General features: G+C 40.0%; 1 protein-coding gene across 4 annotated transcripts in view; it reads right to left on the bottom strand.

Annotated features, from left to right (window-relative positions):
* PIEZO2 (piezo type mechanosensitive ion channel component 2) overlaps positions 1–17,481 on the bottom strand; it is a 478,719-nt gene that overhangs the window by 187,378 nt on the left and 273,860 nt on the right. For all 4 annotated transcript variants that reach the window (XM_034943968.3, XM_034943967.3, XM_008959670.5 and 1 more), the window contains exons 5-6: positions 14,297–14,459; positions 27–237 (exon numbers count right to left, since the gene is read on the bottom strand). In XM_034943968.3, coding sequence (XP_034799859.2) covers positions 27–237; positions 14,297–14,459 — 374 coding nt within the window. The remainder of the gene's footprint in view (positions 1–26; positions 238–14,296; positions 14,460–17,481) is intronic.

Below are 17,481 nucleotides of genomic sequence, written 5' to 3'. Positions count from 1 at the left end.
GTGAAGCCAGTGTGGGAGACACTCACCCGAGGAGCCCAGTAAGATGGTAACAACGACTTTCCCAGCAGTGGTGATCATGTTGCCAATGAACTCCTTGAGCTTAGAGGCCACAGAGGCAAGCCTGCGGAACATTTTTAACTTCGTGCTTTCTTCCAACTCGCCTTCAACACCATCTCCTCCATTGAAATCCTCTTCATAGATCAGTGCCTCTTCTGAATCAATTTTTTCTCCTCCAGCCTAAATAAATGACAAACAGGAAACACTCAAGTCCAGGAGCCTGCCTATCCAGCCAGCAGATTATAGAGCTTCTAATTCATGTGTCAGTCAATGTGGTGAATTTCACAGATGAGGAAAAAAGGGAAGACAACCAGTTCATTCCCCTCAGGTCTCTGATAATCCCCGTATAAGCCCAGGTAACTCTGATCTTTCTGGAAGAAGTAAACATAACAATTATAGGGTCCCTAATAACATGTCATATTCCCTATTTCTGCTTTTTTTATATATAAGCAAAGAAGAAACTCTGAAACATCTATTAACAAGTTTAGTTTAGATCGATCTGGGTTTGGATCTTCAAATTTACAGAGTTGGCCACCAAGGTGATAGGAAGTTTGATAAAACTATCCACGGCTTCGACTGAAAGGTGAGTCCAATCAATGCTTAGGAAATTCTGTTTTTTTTCTAAGTTTATCTTTGTTCACTATTTCCATATTTCCTGACTGTGGAAGGACGAGTGGTCCCGGGCTTCTCTTGGCTAAATATAGAGCTGCTTCCTATCTCATCCTTTTAGAGAATGATACGCTGGTTCAAGCCTGGGCAGCTCAGCACCTAAGTGCTTTAAGCAGAGATTTAGGGAGTAAACACATGTACCAGAACATATGCATATTTCCATGTATTATTTTAAACTGGGTATGCTAAGGCATTTTTGCTTGTTCGTTTTGCGTTTAAAGAATAAATGGGAAAAATTCTTTGGCTAATTAGAATATTTCCCTAGAAGGGTTACGACTTTTTCTTTTTTCTTTCTTTCTTTTTTTTTTTTTTTTTTTTTTAAGAAATCGTAAATAAATGGCTGGGTGCGGTGGCTGACTCCTGTAATCCCAGCACTTTGGGAGGCTGAGGCGGCCAGATCACGAGGTCAAGAGATCAAGACCATCCTGGCCAAAATGATGAAACCCCATCTCTACTAAAAATACAAAAAATTAGCTGAGTGTGGTGGCACGTGCCTGTAGTCCTAGCTACTCAGGAGGCTAAGGAAGGAGAAAATTGCTTGAACCTGGGAGGCGGAGGTTGCAGTGAGCCGAGATTGTGCCACTGCACTCCAGCCTGGTGACAGAGCGAGACTTCAACTCAAAAAAAAAAACAAAAAAAGAAAAGAAAAGAAGAAAATAAATCATAAATAAAGCCATCACCTTAAGGCAAAAGGAGTCTGTCTGAGATGCATGAAACTTTGTGTGCATTTTTCTCTAGGCCAAGAGACTTCGTATCTTTAGTCTCACAAAGCTAAGAAGAATTGTTAAGCCCAGTTCAGGCATCTATTTAAGACTTAAAGAAGTAGGGTCTGGCCTCTCCATGTTCCCATTTTTAATGGTTCTTTTTTGATATATTTAGGTCAGATAGTTACATAATATTCACTGATGGTGTCTGACCTCTTACTATGAGCAAGTTCACGGGAGGAAGGCAGGGACTGGAGTGCCAGTGCCAAGTTCTAGTTAAGCGTAAAGTGGCCTTCAGGACTCAGCGGCCTTTTGTGTGCCCAGAAGGGTGCACACAGTGGGTGACTGGAGTTGACTATTGATGAGCCAAGGCTACAGGATGCACCCAGCCAGCCCTCCACCCACCTACACACACACACAGGGATTTAATCCTGGGCCACTTCAACTTGACTTCTACTGTATTTCATCATGACACATTTGTATATTTTTTTCTGAAGCAAGAGGAACATCTCATGCTCAATCAATAAGATTTTTCTACCCATACAGGGCCTAGTGTGTCCTAGCATATATAGGAAGAGATAGCAATAAACACGTAAACAAGTAAAATATTAACTAGCTAAATATCTCACAGTAATGAATGCCCCCTTCAGGGAGGTCGAATAGGGTGATGTGGTAGTGATAAACTGGGTGGCTGTTTCCGATTCAGAGGTCAAGGAAAGCCTCTCTGAGGAGGTGACATTTAAGCTAAGATCTGAATATCACAAAGTTACCAGCCCTGTGAAAGTCCTGGCAAAGTGCATTCCGGATGGAGGAAAGAGCTGGTCCAAGGCTTGGTGGCATGTGCAGAAAGAGGGTAAGTGTCCCCAGGCCTGTGGCCACTTCCACTCCCCTAGAGAACAATTCCCATCTCATTCTCAGAGGATGACCTTGCTTTCTACTGCTCCCAGAGAGGAGCTGCCAGCTCCAGCCAGTACATCAGACCACTCACCTGCAGCTGGCCTGCCACGCACGCACTCTGCCCTCCTCCTGTAACAAGACAAGCTGCATGTGCTCCAGCCATGATGACTGCATCCCATCTGCTCAGGACACCAGGGAGAGAACAGCCCAGCCATCCTGGCTCTCTCTCCTGCATCACAATGTGCTTTCTTTCTGCTGGATCACCCCTGTTAACAGGCAAGGGTGCCTTGCTGTCTCACCTTAAAGAAACACATCCTTTCAACCCACGTTTGTCTCTTAAGGTGAAACACTCCAGAAGAGTGGGCTGGACTCACCACTCCATTTAGAGTAAAAATGCTTCCCTAGCTAATTTCTCTTGAACCTACTCAAATCAGACTTTGATCTTCAACCACTCCATCTAATGAGAGGCACACATGATTTGCTTTGCCACATAACTCTAGTTGCTCCTGGGGCGGAGCAGAGGGAGGCAGCAGCAGGGAGGTGGTGGCTGTGCTGGAGGAGAGGGGAGGGAGTGGTGGGGCTGAAGTGAAGATCCTGTCTTTGGAGTCTGTTTTGGAGGTTAGATTAGTAGGAGCAGCTAGGAAGTTTAAAGTGGGGAGGAAGGATAGATGATAATCAGGGTAGCTCCTCTATTTTTGTCTAGGGAGGACAGACAGGAGGGAGGCAGATTGGAGACGGAGAGTCCACATTTCTGTTTTGAAAATTCAGTTCTGAGACCCCATTCAGGCATTCTTCTTGGAGGTATCCAGTAGGCAGCTATTATAGGAGTCTGGAGTGTTGGAGAGGGGCTGGAGCTGAAGAGGGCTTTTTGGAATTCGCCAGCATATGATGGTTTAAACGTCAGTAGCCTGTTGAGGTTACCTGGAGGGAATACAGAGATGGCCCCCCTCGAGGTGCTGCTGCCCCTAAGACCACTCTGCCTTTCCAGATCTATGCCATCTCCTTGCCTGTCAGCATTCCTTGAATTCCTTGCAAGAAATGACTAGCAGAATCCATAATCCACAAGCTCTCTTTGCCTCTTTGCTGTGGGACAGGTTGTTCCCACCCCTTAGGATGCCTTCTCCAGCTCCTAAGGCCCGGGTCCCAGGGCAGCTCTTCCATTCAGCTTACTCCATCTCACCACAAAGAAATCCACTCCCGAGAGCTATCGCCAGGACACCCACACCATCGTCAACACACAAATGACCTGCTCATCAGGCATCTGTTGCTTCTTTCCCCATCACAACAGGTGAGCAACACATTTAAAATCTCCCTCTAGGAAGGAAGTTTGGCCAAAACCTTTAGTCATTGCACTTGAAAAAGAAGCCAAAGAAAGAACACAGCAAGGGCCGCCTGGGTCACAGTCAGAAACACACTTGTGACTTTCATAATAAATGCGTTCTTATTCAATTATAGAATTGCTACGGATGTAGATTAAATCAAATAGAAATCTCTGATCAAGATGTCTTTGTGAGGTTATACAAATGCATTTCCCTGACCTGTCTTAGGAAGGATTGGGCCTTTGTGATTTTTATAAACATACCACTGTACTTTAGGGTTTTCAGCATTTTTATACAGAAATCCCTGGGGCTGTCGGTTGGAAATACTTTTTAAATTTGCCAAGCTGAGAGCCAAGAGCGAGACGGGTTAGACTCTGTGAGCCCCTACTGTCCTGGTAGGTCAGGGCCAGAACTGCCATTAGTCACGTCAGGCTGGCTTATTAACAGGCAGGCTTTTTCCCCCAAAGTGATTCGTCTGCTAAAGTATAAACACTGAACCTCTGAAAGAGCATGGACTCACTCTCGCATGTTTACTAACAGGCAGTCTTGCTTGCTGGAGCTGTAAGCTGTCCCTGCAGTGGAACAAAACTTCAATCTGGCCTTGAGGCTAAGGAGGAGGAAAGGCTGTAAATAAAGATTTAACTTCCCTGGTTCCTGAGTCATCTTAGAAACTGAAGACAAAATAAACTCTTTACAGTTTAAAAAGTCAAATAAATGATTATACAGATTATTGACCATGTCAAAATCTAAAACTTATTTAAAGATATGTAAGTCGTTTATCTCACCTCTTTAAAAGTTTATGATTTTAACAGGATATCTTGTTATTTGCAACAACATGCATAAATCTAAAGAAGAATATGCTAATTGAAATAAGCCAGGCACAGAAAGACAAATACGGCATGATCTCACTTATACGTGGAATCTAAAGAAGTTGCACTGATAGAAGTAGAGAGTAGAGGGGTAGTTACCAGAGGCTGGGGAAGGAGGCCAGGGACCTGGAAAGGGCAGATGCTGATCAAGGGGTACAAAATTTCACTTAGACATGAAGAATGATTTTGGGGGACCTATTGCACTGCATGGTGACTGTAGTTTTTAATGTATATTTCAAAATAGTTGGCCGGGCACAGTGGTTCATGCCTATAATCCCAGCACCTTGGGAAGCTGAGGCAGGTGGATCACCTGAGGTCAGGAGATCGAGACCTGCCTGGACAACATGGTGAAACCTTGTCTGTACTAAAACTACAAAAATTAGCTGGGCATGGTGGCGCACGCCTGTAATCCCGGCTACTCAGGAGGCTGAGGCAGGAGAATCACTGGAACCAACGAGGCAGAGGTCGCGGTGAGCCGAGATCACGCCACTGCACTCCAGCCTAGGTGACAGAATGAGACTCAATCTCAAAAAATAAATAAATAAATAAAACAAAATAATAAAAAATAAAATAGCTAAGAGAGGATGTTAATGTCCTCAACACAAATAAATAATAAGTATTTGAGATGAATATGCTAATTAGCCTGATTTGCTCATTCCACAGTGTATACATGTATCAAAATACCACATTATATACCCCATAAATATATACAATAGTTATTAGTCAGTTAAAAATAAAATAAAAATAATAGAATACTGGAAAACATAGATAAAAGTTGCTGATTTCAACATTTGATAACCTGTATTAGTGTAAGATCTCTCATTTCACATAAGGAAACTTTAGGTGCTATGGAATCAACTTTACACAAGGCCAGCCTGTTCTCTGTTAGGGCCCTGAATGAGGGCCTAAACACAAAGCTCTCATCCCACAATGAGACGGGATCTAAACCTTTGCGTCTCTGCATCTCATCCCACAACATCCTCTCACCCTACAGCAGTACTGGTTCCATTAAGCCGTGGCATCCACCGTGATTTCCACTCAATTTTGGACAAAGAAGACACAATAAATCACTTTTGGTAGGACACAAACATCCATGTTTCATTACTCCCAAGCACTGTAAAAATCCAACTGGGTTGGAATAAATCCTAAGGATCACCTGGGGACCTTTAAGAGGGCAGATGACCAGGCTCAACCTCAAACTTACTAAATCAGAAATTATGGGAATGAATTCCAGGAAGCTGTACGATTGAAGTACTCTCTGGGGTGACCTGAAGCAGCCCCTCCAGAATTCATGCCCTGGCCGACATTGGCAACCACTGATCAATGAATTCTCCATAGGGGTTCAGCTGAATAGGCACAATTTGAAAATATATATTTTTAATCATATCCTAGCAGACTCCCTTATTTGGAAAATAGATTGAAATAAATTATCTCTGGAACCTCCTTTAGGTTTCAGTCGAGCTTTGGACCTCAGAGCAGAGCTTTTCATGCAGCTGAACCCATTTTTTTCTCTTCTTCATGGTTAAAACCAAGCTTTTAAAAACATTTCTATAGAAGTGTATCAAAGTCATGTATAATGAGCCAAAAGATCTGGGAGGCAAAAGGAGCATTTTTCTGAAGTGTCATCAGTTGTTTATTCATTGTTTATTATTAAAAGTTAACAATTTATCTTAACAGAATGGGTTCATCTCAATACAAGAGCCAGAGGAAGGAAAAGACAAGGTTGTGACTCACTGCAGAAGACGAATTTCATCCCCAGGGTTCCCTTGTGAAAGGAAGCAGTGAGGGAAAAAAAGATAGATGTGTTTGAATGCTATTGTGTGTACCTTATGCAAGCCTAACGTGATAGCATTTAATGGATAAAGCAAATATTTTATTCTGTTGCTACATTTGTTTTGGGAAGATTATTCTTCCAAACTCCTAAGATCAGCTTAAGCAGTCCCTATTTCATTTGGAAAAGTGAGTGTATAGATGTTGCTTTCAACCACCATCTACAAAGCAATGAAAGTTTAATAAAGGACAGGGAAGGACAAACTGAATCAGCAGACAGTGGCCAGTTAGACCAATGCCTAAAGGATCTGTGGAGCTTTGAAAAAACTAGTCCAATTCCTACCACACATACTCCCCTACCCCTAGGATTCTGACTTCATAGGTCTGGGAACTATTCTGACCCTGCACTTGAACTTTTTTAAAACTTCCCAGGTTAATTCACCTACTTAGAATGGCAATAGTCTTTAAGAATCATCTGAACATCATTTGAAAGGGAAATGAACAATAATGGAGACTAGCCAAATACAATTGACTGTTTAAAGGCTTTTTTCTTTAAGATATTTTTGTAAAAATCACTTAATGGAACACCATCAAAACAAATCAGCAGTCACACACACACACACACACACACACACACCCCTATATCATCCACTCAGTTCACATTAGTTCCAGAGATTACTACTCATCCTGAACCACCTATTTTCTCTTGTAGGAACCAGCTAAGTGTAGCTGTTCTAAATGATTCACCCTGGTATTCACTCCAAAAATAAAAAATTTATACAGTGATGACAAAGGCAGCATTTTGAGGATGTACAATTCCTTCTTGGTGCTCAACAGTTTCCAGAAAGATTCAGAACCCATATAATTACTTGTGATAGACTAAGATGCAAACAAAACTCACATCTTTGATATCAAGGTGTCAAAATATTGAGCAGAGAAGGTACTGTTTCAGAATCAACAGTATTCCTTCCTATCTCCTCCATCTATCCCTCCCTCCACTCAGCACTTTTTTAACCAAGACTGGGCTCTGCTCCAAGCACAGTGCTAGGTCCAGGGTGGGATAACAAATGAAAATCCACATGGGACCCCAGTGGTTTTCTGAGGGACCCCAGTAGTCACTCAGGGAAGATATAACTACTTATAAATTGAGACTATAAGGTCCTAAGGACATTGAGAGAAAAAAGAGATTATGTCTGACTAAAGGGATTTGGAATGACCTACTCTAGTTATTCCCAAGGTAAATGTGATTTTTTTAAAAAAGGACAAAAGTCTTGGCAAGCAAAGCAAGAAAACAAAAAATAGTTCTTGTTAAATATTAGTTTTTGTTTATCCTGGCACATAGTAGGCTCTCAGTAAAGATATACTGAATAAATAAACATGCCCATAGATAAAAAAAGCATCCTTCTCTGAAGCCCTAGCAAGAAATGGTCAATCAAGAGCAGTTCACCTACATATCAGTGTGCCCTGGCAAAGCCCCAGAAGGGCAAGAGTGGGGACAAGAGCATCCATGCAAGAGTGAACTACACAGCAGAGCTCAAGAAAGACAAGATGGGAAGAACATCTGTGCAAGAATAAACTGAAGAGCGAATCCCGGAAGGACAAGAATGAGAAGAGCATCTGTGCAAGAGTGAAGTACACAGCACAGCCCCAGGAGGACAAGAGTGGGGAGAAGAGCATCCGTGCAAGAGTGAACTACATAGCAGAGCCCCAGAAAGACAAGAGTTGGGAGAAGAGCATCTGCACAAGAGAAAACTGTACAGCAGAGTCCAGAAGGACAAGAGTGAGGAGAAGACATCTACATGAGATTGAACAGCCTGGAAGAGACCCAGCAGGAAGAGAGCTTACCCTAGCCAAACACAGAGAGAAGGACAGGGTGGCTACAGCACAGTGAGGGAGTGGGGCAAAAGCACAGGGTGAGGACATGAAGGCAGGATGTGGCCAAACCATGCAGAGTCATGAGCATCAAGGTCAAGAGACTGAATTTTATTCTAGGTTAATGGGAAACCAAAGAAGTGTTTTATCTAGGGAAGTGGCATAATTTAATTTTAATTTTACAAGAATAATCCAGATGCTGTGTGCAGCATCAATTGGATAGGGTAAGAAGGGAAGCTCAAGTGGGGAGATCCATTTAGAACATATTTTCAGGCCTTGCTGAGAGGCAGTGGCTGCTTGGTGAGGATTGTGGCAGTGAGTAGAGAAAAGTGGACTGATTTCAGACAGAATTTGAAGGTATAATTCAAAGGATTTGTTGGTGGTGACAGACAAAAGCCCCAAGAAATCCATGTCACATCAGTGTTTCTGGCTCAAGCAGCTGGGTAGATGGAGCTTCTATTAACCTTGATGGGTAAGTCAGTGGGAAGAAGGAGTGGAGGTAGGGGAAGGAGCTGTGTCTCCCGCTCCCAAACATATGACCAATATTTTCAAAGCAATATGGGGAACCTATTTACATTAAGTGGGTGGAAATTCTATTTCAGGGGTATTTACAATTTAAAGGAGGAAAGAAGTACGAAGAAGTGACTGAGATTCCTTGAGTGATGCAGGTTCTCTGGAGTTGGGATGGATAGCATGAGGGGTGGGACTCTGGTTCCTCTCATCTCAGCTCTACTCTGCCCCCCAAGAAAGGAACACAGGGGCTCTGCAATTGCCTCACACAAGTTTCCCATGGGGTATTTGTGGTTATTTGCAATTCAAATGCATGAAATCACCTATCAAATGCTGCAAAGACAGAACAACATATTCCAAGAAATTGTAAAAATATTGATCTAAAAAGATAGTTAAAGGTGAAAGGCGTTTTTGGAGCTTTGATTCTTTGAAAAAGGCAGAGAAGAGGTACATGCTGTTAAATGTTGCTAAATTAATTAAATGGGCGAAATAAAAATGAAGATTAATCTGTAATCATTTCATTTAAATAGTTTAAAGATACTTTAGCTGATTTCCTCTTTGCTAATTCTTTAAATCATTTTTATTATGAGTTGTATACTCAAGTCCATGCTAGGCAATGTCCACTCAATGAACATATTGTCAATAATAATATCCCTGCCTTTTTTTTTTTTTTGAGACAGAGTCCCACTCTGTCACCCAGGATGGAGTGCAGTGGCGTGACCTTGGCTCACTGCAACCTCTGCCTCCCAGGTTCAAGCGATTCTTCTGCCTCAGCCTCCTGAGTAGGTGGGACTACAGGCACCCGCCACCACACCTGGCTAATTTTTTGTATTTTTAGTAGAGACAGGGTTTCACTGTGTTAGCCAGGATGGTCTCAATATCCCGACCTTGTGATCTGCCCACCTTGCCCTCCCAAAGTGCTGGGATTTTAGGTGTGAGCCACCACACTTGGCCGCCTTTGTATGCAATGAAGGTGGCTCTCACTGACTGTCCCAAGGGCCTGCTCCACAGGTGTGTTGGTATCAGAGGACAGGATGAGTGGGCATCCATGCTCTCACCTGGTGACCAGGGATGTGGCTGGAAGACTCTGGGGGAATAAAGTCAGTCATGGACTCAAAGTTAACTAGTCTGTGATAAATACCAAAACTTTCCAGAAGACAATAAATAGATTCATGACTTCCTACAATAAAAAAATCGTCTCTTCTACTGAAACTAATGGCATCTAAAACTACTAGGAGTAAAACCTTTGTCCAAATTGTGAAAGTGTTTTCCCCAAGAAGGCAGACCAAGTGTCCGACATTTTGAGGTATGTATGACAGGAAGTTTTGCCCAGTTTCTGAAAGTGACCTTAAGGACCAGCAAAGGGAGTCGCCCACTTTACCCACTAAGAGTGGCAGTGACAGCCTTTAGCACAACCACAAAGAAGGCTTTTCATTCACACTAAGTCATGAAGTGCAAAGTTTGCAAGGCAACTGGGCAGCCGTTCAGCTTCTTACCATTCTGAATGGTTCCATGTTTCAAATGATCATGTCTGTGTACTTGAAGAAATGGGATCCAGGAAATTTAAAGCTGGAGACTTTAGACTAAATCTCAGGCTAGAACTGAGCACATGTTGAAAGCCTAACTAGAAGACAATAAAATGATTGATTTCTCTCAGTCTTTGTCTCTTGCTCTTTAAAAAAACAGCAACTTGAACCTCAGAGTTGAGACTTGAAGCACAGCCCATTTGGTCATGTCATGTGCTAGAATGCAGATGCTGTGACAGGCTAATAGACACTAGGAATTAGAAAGCAGGGTGCAAAATCTTTGAGGTCCAGAATAAATTTAGCAGGACTTAATATTGCATCCCTGAATTTTTAGCAGATGGGGATGACTTATAATAGAATATTCTTTTTATCCTTCATATTTGACTTGTCAGTCTATTAAGAAGCTGCCTCTTTACACAGGCTAAGTCATAACTGCAAATCCTATTTGAATAAGCATTTGATTTATCAGAATTTGGCTTAATAATACATTAAAATACTATCTAAAAAATAAGGCCTCAAATCTCATGTAATAGCTAGAAAGAATTGTAAGCATAGGATTATATAAGATAATGTCAGTTTGGTGAAATGATATATTGTTTTATTATGTAAATAACTTTTCTACTCAATTTAATCTTCATAATACAACTCTTCTTATTTAAGATTTCAGATCAGGAAACTTTCTCCCAGTTAGGACTGATTTGTAGATCTGCTTCTGAATTAAAATGAACAAATGAGCAAGACCACAGATGTGTCAGTTGAGAAAGAACCTTTGATGACATTTGAGGAGAAGGGTTTCCTTGCTGAAGTTGGCTGTCAGTAAAATGCAGGAGCAAGGCACAGGCTCCCTCTGCACTGCCATCTCCACTTCCACTGGGGGTTTTATGGGGAATCCTTGGATTTGTGAACACCTTTAAAACACCAAACTTGAGCCTTATCAAATCAGTGAAGATTACAGAAGACCCAAGAGTCTTCCCCAGGGATTAGTTGCTGCTTTAAAACAACACTGCTTTTGAAAAGGAATTCTCACAGGCACCAGCAGATTAATCCTGCCATTTCTCTACTGAGATAAATGAAAGAAGAAATAATGCCAGCAAACACTGTTCTTTCAGTATCCTTAAAAACCAAACATTCTAGAGTGCAAACTCCAAGATTTATAAGCAGCAGGAAATATGCTGTGGTGTCAAAAATAAAATAAATTCCCTGCTTATTTTGGCCAGGTACTTTTATTCCTCTCAGATTCAAGTCCAGATTGTCACATGGAAGCAATTTTTCCTTGTGAATTAATCTAAGAAGATTCACCCACCACCCTGTTCCTCCTGGGCTACCTGATGGGCTGGAACGTGACAAGAGAATAAAAATCAATTATGTAAAATAGCCCCAAACGAATGTAACTGAGAAGGAAAATAATTCCATAATTATGATATTTAGTATTTTCAATGTCCCTAATAAATAATGTTTAGAGCATCTGTCCATCTTATTGTTATCTTTAAATAATGTGATTAATAATACATAAGGCTTACATATTCAAGCAAATTTCAAATGGAAGTGAAGTATCCTAAATCTATCTCTGAAAATTGAAATCAGGAAGAAAATGTGACTTTAGAATTAACCCATGTGACTGCATTGTGTTCTTTTCTTCATCAGATGAATGGCACCTCATCATGACCTCACAGCCGTGGCTTTTTGTTGATCAATGTAGGCTTTCTTAGTCCTATGGCAAACAGCATTTGTCCTTGGTCATGTAAGTTATTTTTATAAGAAGCTTTGTAAATCATTCATGGTTATCTGTTATGAATGGCACAGAAGAGATTCTTTTACTGAGTGGGTTGGCCTCAAAATATCTTCCCATTTAAGTTTCAATAATTCTAAGAGGAACATTGGAATTTGAAATTGCACTACTACCTCTCAAATTGGAGAAGGACAAAATGAGCAGAGCAAATAGCAATGTCTAAGCAAGAAAAATGAGCAGGCACTGTGGCAGGTGCTTTTTATTAGAAATTTTATTTAGCATTCACAACTACTAGGTGATATAGTATTAGTGTCTCTCTTTTGTAGAAGAAGAAAGAGAAGAAACAATTGTCTCAGTATCACACACTAGGCAGCCTCCATGTCTGACTTCTAAGTCCACTCAATTTTCAATAATTATCCTTTCCCCTCCTTCTATAGTTATTATTTATGAGGATAATAATGCATGCGGGGCTTGAAATCTGGATGACGGGTTGTTGGTTGCAGCAAACCACCATGGCACATGTATACCTGTGTAACAAACCTGCACTTTCTGTGCATGAATCCCAGAACTTAAGTTAAAAAACAAACAAACAAACAAACAAAAACTTGCCTTTATAAATCATAAAAATAACAAATACCCAGTCTGAAGAATCTGAGTTACTGGTTTACTTTCCCCAAACTTAGGCAAATTTTGGTAAAGATTATTTAAATAAAGTCATTTTCAAACTGTAAATGTAAAAAATAGTCAAAATTTAAATCTTCTGTCTTACAATTGGAATGTCAACAAGAAGAAAAAGCACTCTTCCATTTTTAGGGCACTAATGCATGCCTTATGGTGTCAAGTCTTGAAAGTAAGATGTAAGTGGTTAGTAGTGACTTTGACTTTACTATAATTACTGTTACACCAAGCATCATTTTAACATTTGCCTTAAAAATAGCAGAATATTGATAAGCAAGGTGATTGCATATCTTTTACCCATAAGAATTTTAGACAATATATATATATATTTTAAGACAGAGTCTCACTCTGTCACCCAGACTGGAGGGCAGTGGTGTGATCTCGGCTCACTGCAACCTCTACCTCCTGAGTTTAAGTGATTCTCCTGCCTCAGCTTCCTGAGTAACTAGAATTACAGGCATGCACCATCACGCTCAGCTAATTTTTGTATTTTTAGTAGAGACAGGGTTTCACCATGTTGGCCAGGCTGGTCTCGAACTCATGACCTCAGGTGATCTGCCCACCTGGGCCTCCCAAGGTGCTGGGATTACAGGTCTGAGCCACAGTGCCTGGCTAGACAATATCATTTCTAGTTTGCATAGGTTTATTGAATTCTATCCCTCCTTTATTGTTTTTTAAATAAGCATACAAGGCAATTGTCTGCTTTCTTGTGAACCACATAAATCATTTTCCATAAGTGAGAATTTTCCTCCCTCAATGGCTTATTGGTTAACATTCTCAATATAAGTAACTTCAATTAACTTCAGTTTTATAAGTGTAATATCTTGCCAAAGCTTATGACTGAAAACATTTAGTACTTGCAAGCGTTTTGCATCAAATGTCCAAATAAAATATTTTAGTCACTTTTTCCTTTATAAATGTTATCTTTCCACTAATAAATCAATTACTCTTTAAACTGATGTCACCTAACCTCACCTAACAAAGTACAGTTATTAGAACATAACAGTGTCCTGAGGCTGGTCAGGGGGCAGCGTGAGAGCCGTCTGACAGCTCTCATACCCAAGGACAAAAATAGGACAAGCTTCCAATTCAGCAGTTGCTCCTGAAACCTTTCAACCAGCTAGCAAACATACATTTCGTTCATTATTTTTACCTTTTTAAAATTCTCACACTTTTCCAAATATGTATGTTTTTCCCCCTTGGAGTGCTTTAAAACAACTTGATCAAAGCATGCCAAGTTAACACCACTCCACTGAGCAGGACAAGGTGCACAGACTGGAAAGCTGCCCTGCAAGGAGGAACTCATTTTTTTCCCTAAAACTACCAGATGTTATTTCTTTAAATATTCTGCAATAACTAAGGTACCCAGACCAATTGAACCATAACACTATGTATGACCTTGCACGGTTAGCCTCCGAGATAATATCACGTGATAGTTTGGGGTGGTGGGTCAAAGCCTGGCCCTTACCTATGAACACCCCTGAGCCTGTCTTCTCATGGCTAAGGTGGGGACCAGAGTGTCTGCCCACTGGGACTGCACGAGGGTGCCATGCAATTTGACAGTAAACGTTTATGTCAAGCACTGTGAATCATAACGTGCTCTGTATGCTCAGCTGTTATTATCATAATTCTGCAACTTATTAAGGGTCAAGGTCCTCAGAAATCAAAGAAGGAAGAGACATGGAGTTGGATTTACCAATTCTTCATTTTCAAACTCTGGGTTACTCTGTGCCGCTTCGTCTGTCACAGGTTTCTGAACAATGTTTCTACAGAGGAGCCAGATGGTCAGACTAGCAATGAACATCCCGATGTCAGGTACAAACACTCTGATCCCATTGCCAGCATCAGCTCCCTTTAAGCTATAAAGGAAAAACAAGGGGAGGGGAGAAAATTTAGTTCTTATATTTCTATGGTTAAACCGCCTTATAGGATGTTTTGGTCTTCTTAATGATTTAAAATAAAAGATGCTCAGTTTCTCCCTAAAAGGTACAAGAAAGCTTTTTATTGACCTCAGTGTCTCACAAAATCTACACATTCAGGAAGATTCCAGTGTTCCCTAGAGTTTCAGAAATATTATAAAGAACTTTTGAACCAATTCTCACTCCTTAAACGTCCTAATGGACAATGTTTTTGTTAAATAAACCACATGTCCAGTACAAATGCAGTTGTTTGCAATCTAGCTGAAGCAGTCTAAAACTAAATACATACCAGCAGCTAGAAGATATTCTACTTTTCATATAAGTCAAAGATACAAGGAAAATAGAGAAAATGTTAAAGTAATCCTGGAATCCAGGACCTCTTCATTATTTTGTATACTTGGTTGATTTTGTCTTCTGTATTGTTCCAAGAAAGGTGGATCCAGTACATTTTCTCTTTTAATCCCAGAGAAACAACACTGAACTTAGAAGATTTGAGTTCAAGTCCAAGTCTGAAACTTAGTAGTTGCATCCTGCTGGGGGCTTCTCACAGCCATCTGTTCTGCTGTGCTGAAGAAGTAATACTATTTGCCTTCCTTATTTTGTTCAAGTGACATGAGATACTAGGTCACGGTTTTAGAAGAAAATATAAATACATATACATGAAATAATGTTCATGAAAGTTCTTTGTAAAGAATGAAGCACATATTTTCACTAAGCCTACATTTTGAGAAGAGCAGCATCAATTGACATTTAGATAATTTTCACACATATAGGGCATTTTTGTTATAATTGAGATCCTGAAACAAATATATTTAATAATATAGCAGGCAGCAAAGGCCAGAAGGTGAAGTGGAGAGTAGAAAGGGCTTCAACTGGAAAAGGAAGAGAGATCTGTCTGGGAAGGTAATACAAACGCCATCTGTGATTTTGGGAGGCGTCCAGTGGTAATGAATACGGGAATGAGAGGCAGTATACTGAGTTGCCAGCATAGTTGGCCAGCACACATCACCTCAGCTGAAATGTGTTCTGGCTAAGCTCACTCTGCTGCAAGACACCAGAGCTTAATAGGCACTGGCAGACTTCTCACACCATTCAGCACACGACACGGGCCAGCCATGTCCCTCATCCGGTGCTAGACGCCTGCCCTGTGTGCCTTTGCAACACTGAGCGACTGGGCTTGCAGTGCTCTAGTGATGTGTAGTGCTGTAACCACAGTACCTATTACTATTATTAAAGCCACATGAAGAGCGATTCCTGGCATGTTCTCTGCTCACTCATATAATATAAAATAAGCTGTAACAAGAAAAAGCTAATGAAATGACTAGGTGATATGAAGAAAAAGTTATACAGACTTAGGTTTACAAAATGAGTTTAAAATAGGGAGGATACAGGTAGAGGAGTCAAGAGTCTGTACCAGCATTAAAACTTCTGGGGAAGATAAGACGATCCATGGAAAAATCAAGCATAGAACTTCAAAGGAGGGTTAAGTCTTTGAAAAAATGTTTATCAGAGATACAACTTACTTAGGGAAAGGAAGCAAAAGATAGGGCAATATACCATGTAAATACATACACACATATATACATATTCATATGCACTTTAAGTGATTACACACTGTATTCGTTTACATTATATATTATATTTTGGTGAAAACATTTAAAAATATTAAATAGCAAGAACCTTGGCATCTAGAAATGGCTACTGTTAATATTTTGGAAAATAAAAGTTATCAATAATACCTACCATTTTCTGAGCAGTTACTTCGTGCTAAGAGCTTTAGACACATTATTAATTAATCCAACCAACCATCATATTGAGTTAGGCATTATTATCCTTTTACACGTGAAAAGACTTAAGGCTTCAAAAGGCAATCTAACTTCCCAAAAGCCACATAGAGAACAGAATTATACTCCATTCTCCCTACGTTCACTTTTATGCTTTCAACCGCTTTCCCATGTATGTATCCACATGGCCTTCCTTTCCAATCTTCCTTCTATACATGGATGTGCACATTTATAGTTAACAAAACTAAGTTCATTATTTACCTACTGTTTGCAAGCTGATTTGTTCATTTAACATGTCATTAACATTTTTACAACTCATTGATGATTTATTTTTATATATCATCATACTAATGGATAGACGGTATTTATTTAACTAGTCAACTACTGTTATAAATAGAATGTTTCCACGTATTTGTTACTATAATATACATAAAAATTAAAACTTAATTAAAGAGTCTTCTAATCTAGGATCTCCTAGGAATCAATCTTCAATCTAATCAGATTTGCTTTAAAAAATGGTCTAGCCTGAAACTATGACACTACTAGAAGAAAACATGAAAACTGCTAGAAGAAAACTATAAAACTACTAGAAGAAAATATGAAACTACTAGAAAAAAACACAGTGGAAACATTTCAGAACATTAGTCTGGACAAAGTTTTTTTGGGTAAGACCTCAAAAGCACAGGCAACAAAAGCAAAAGTAGACAAATGGGATTATATCAAGCTAAAGAGTTTCTGCCCAGCAAAGGAAATAATCAACAGAGTGGAAAGACAACCTAGATAATTGGAAAAAATATTTGAAAACTATCCAGCTGAAAGGAATTAATAATCGGAATATATAAGAAGCTGAAACAATCTAATAGTAAAAATAAACAACCAATTAAAAACAGGCAAATGACTGAAATAGACATTTCTCAAAAGAAGACATACAAATGGACAACAGCTTATGTAAAAAGATGCTCAGCATCACTCATCATCAAGGAAATGCAAATCAAAACCACAACGAGTTATCTTCTCACCCTAGTTAGAATGGTTATTATCAAAAAGACAAAAAAAAAAAATGCTGACAAGGATGTGGAGAAAGAGGAACCCCTGTATACTGTTGGTGGAAATGTATAATAGTGTAGCTACTATAGAAAACAGCATGGAGGTTCCTCGAAAACTTAAAAATAGAACTA

Source organism: Pan paniscus, chromosome 17, assembly GCF_029289425.2.
Source record: "Pan paniscus chromosome 17, NHGRI_mPanPan1-v2.0_pri, whole genome shotgun sequence".
Taxonomy (NCBI): domain Eukaryota; kingdom Metazoa; phylum Chordata; class Mammalia; order Primates; family Hominidae; genus Pan; species Pan paniscus.
The sequence above is the reverse complement of the archived record's forward strand: the minus strand, read 5'-3'. Positions and strand labels throughout refer to the sequence as shown.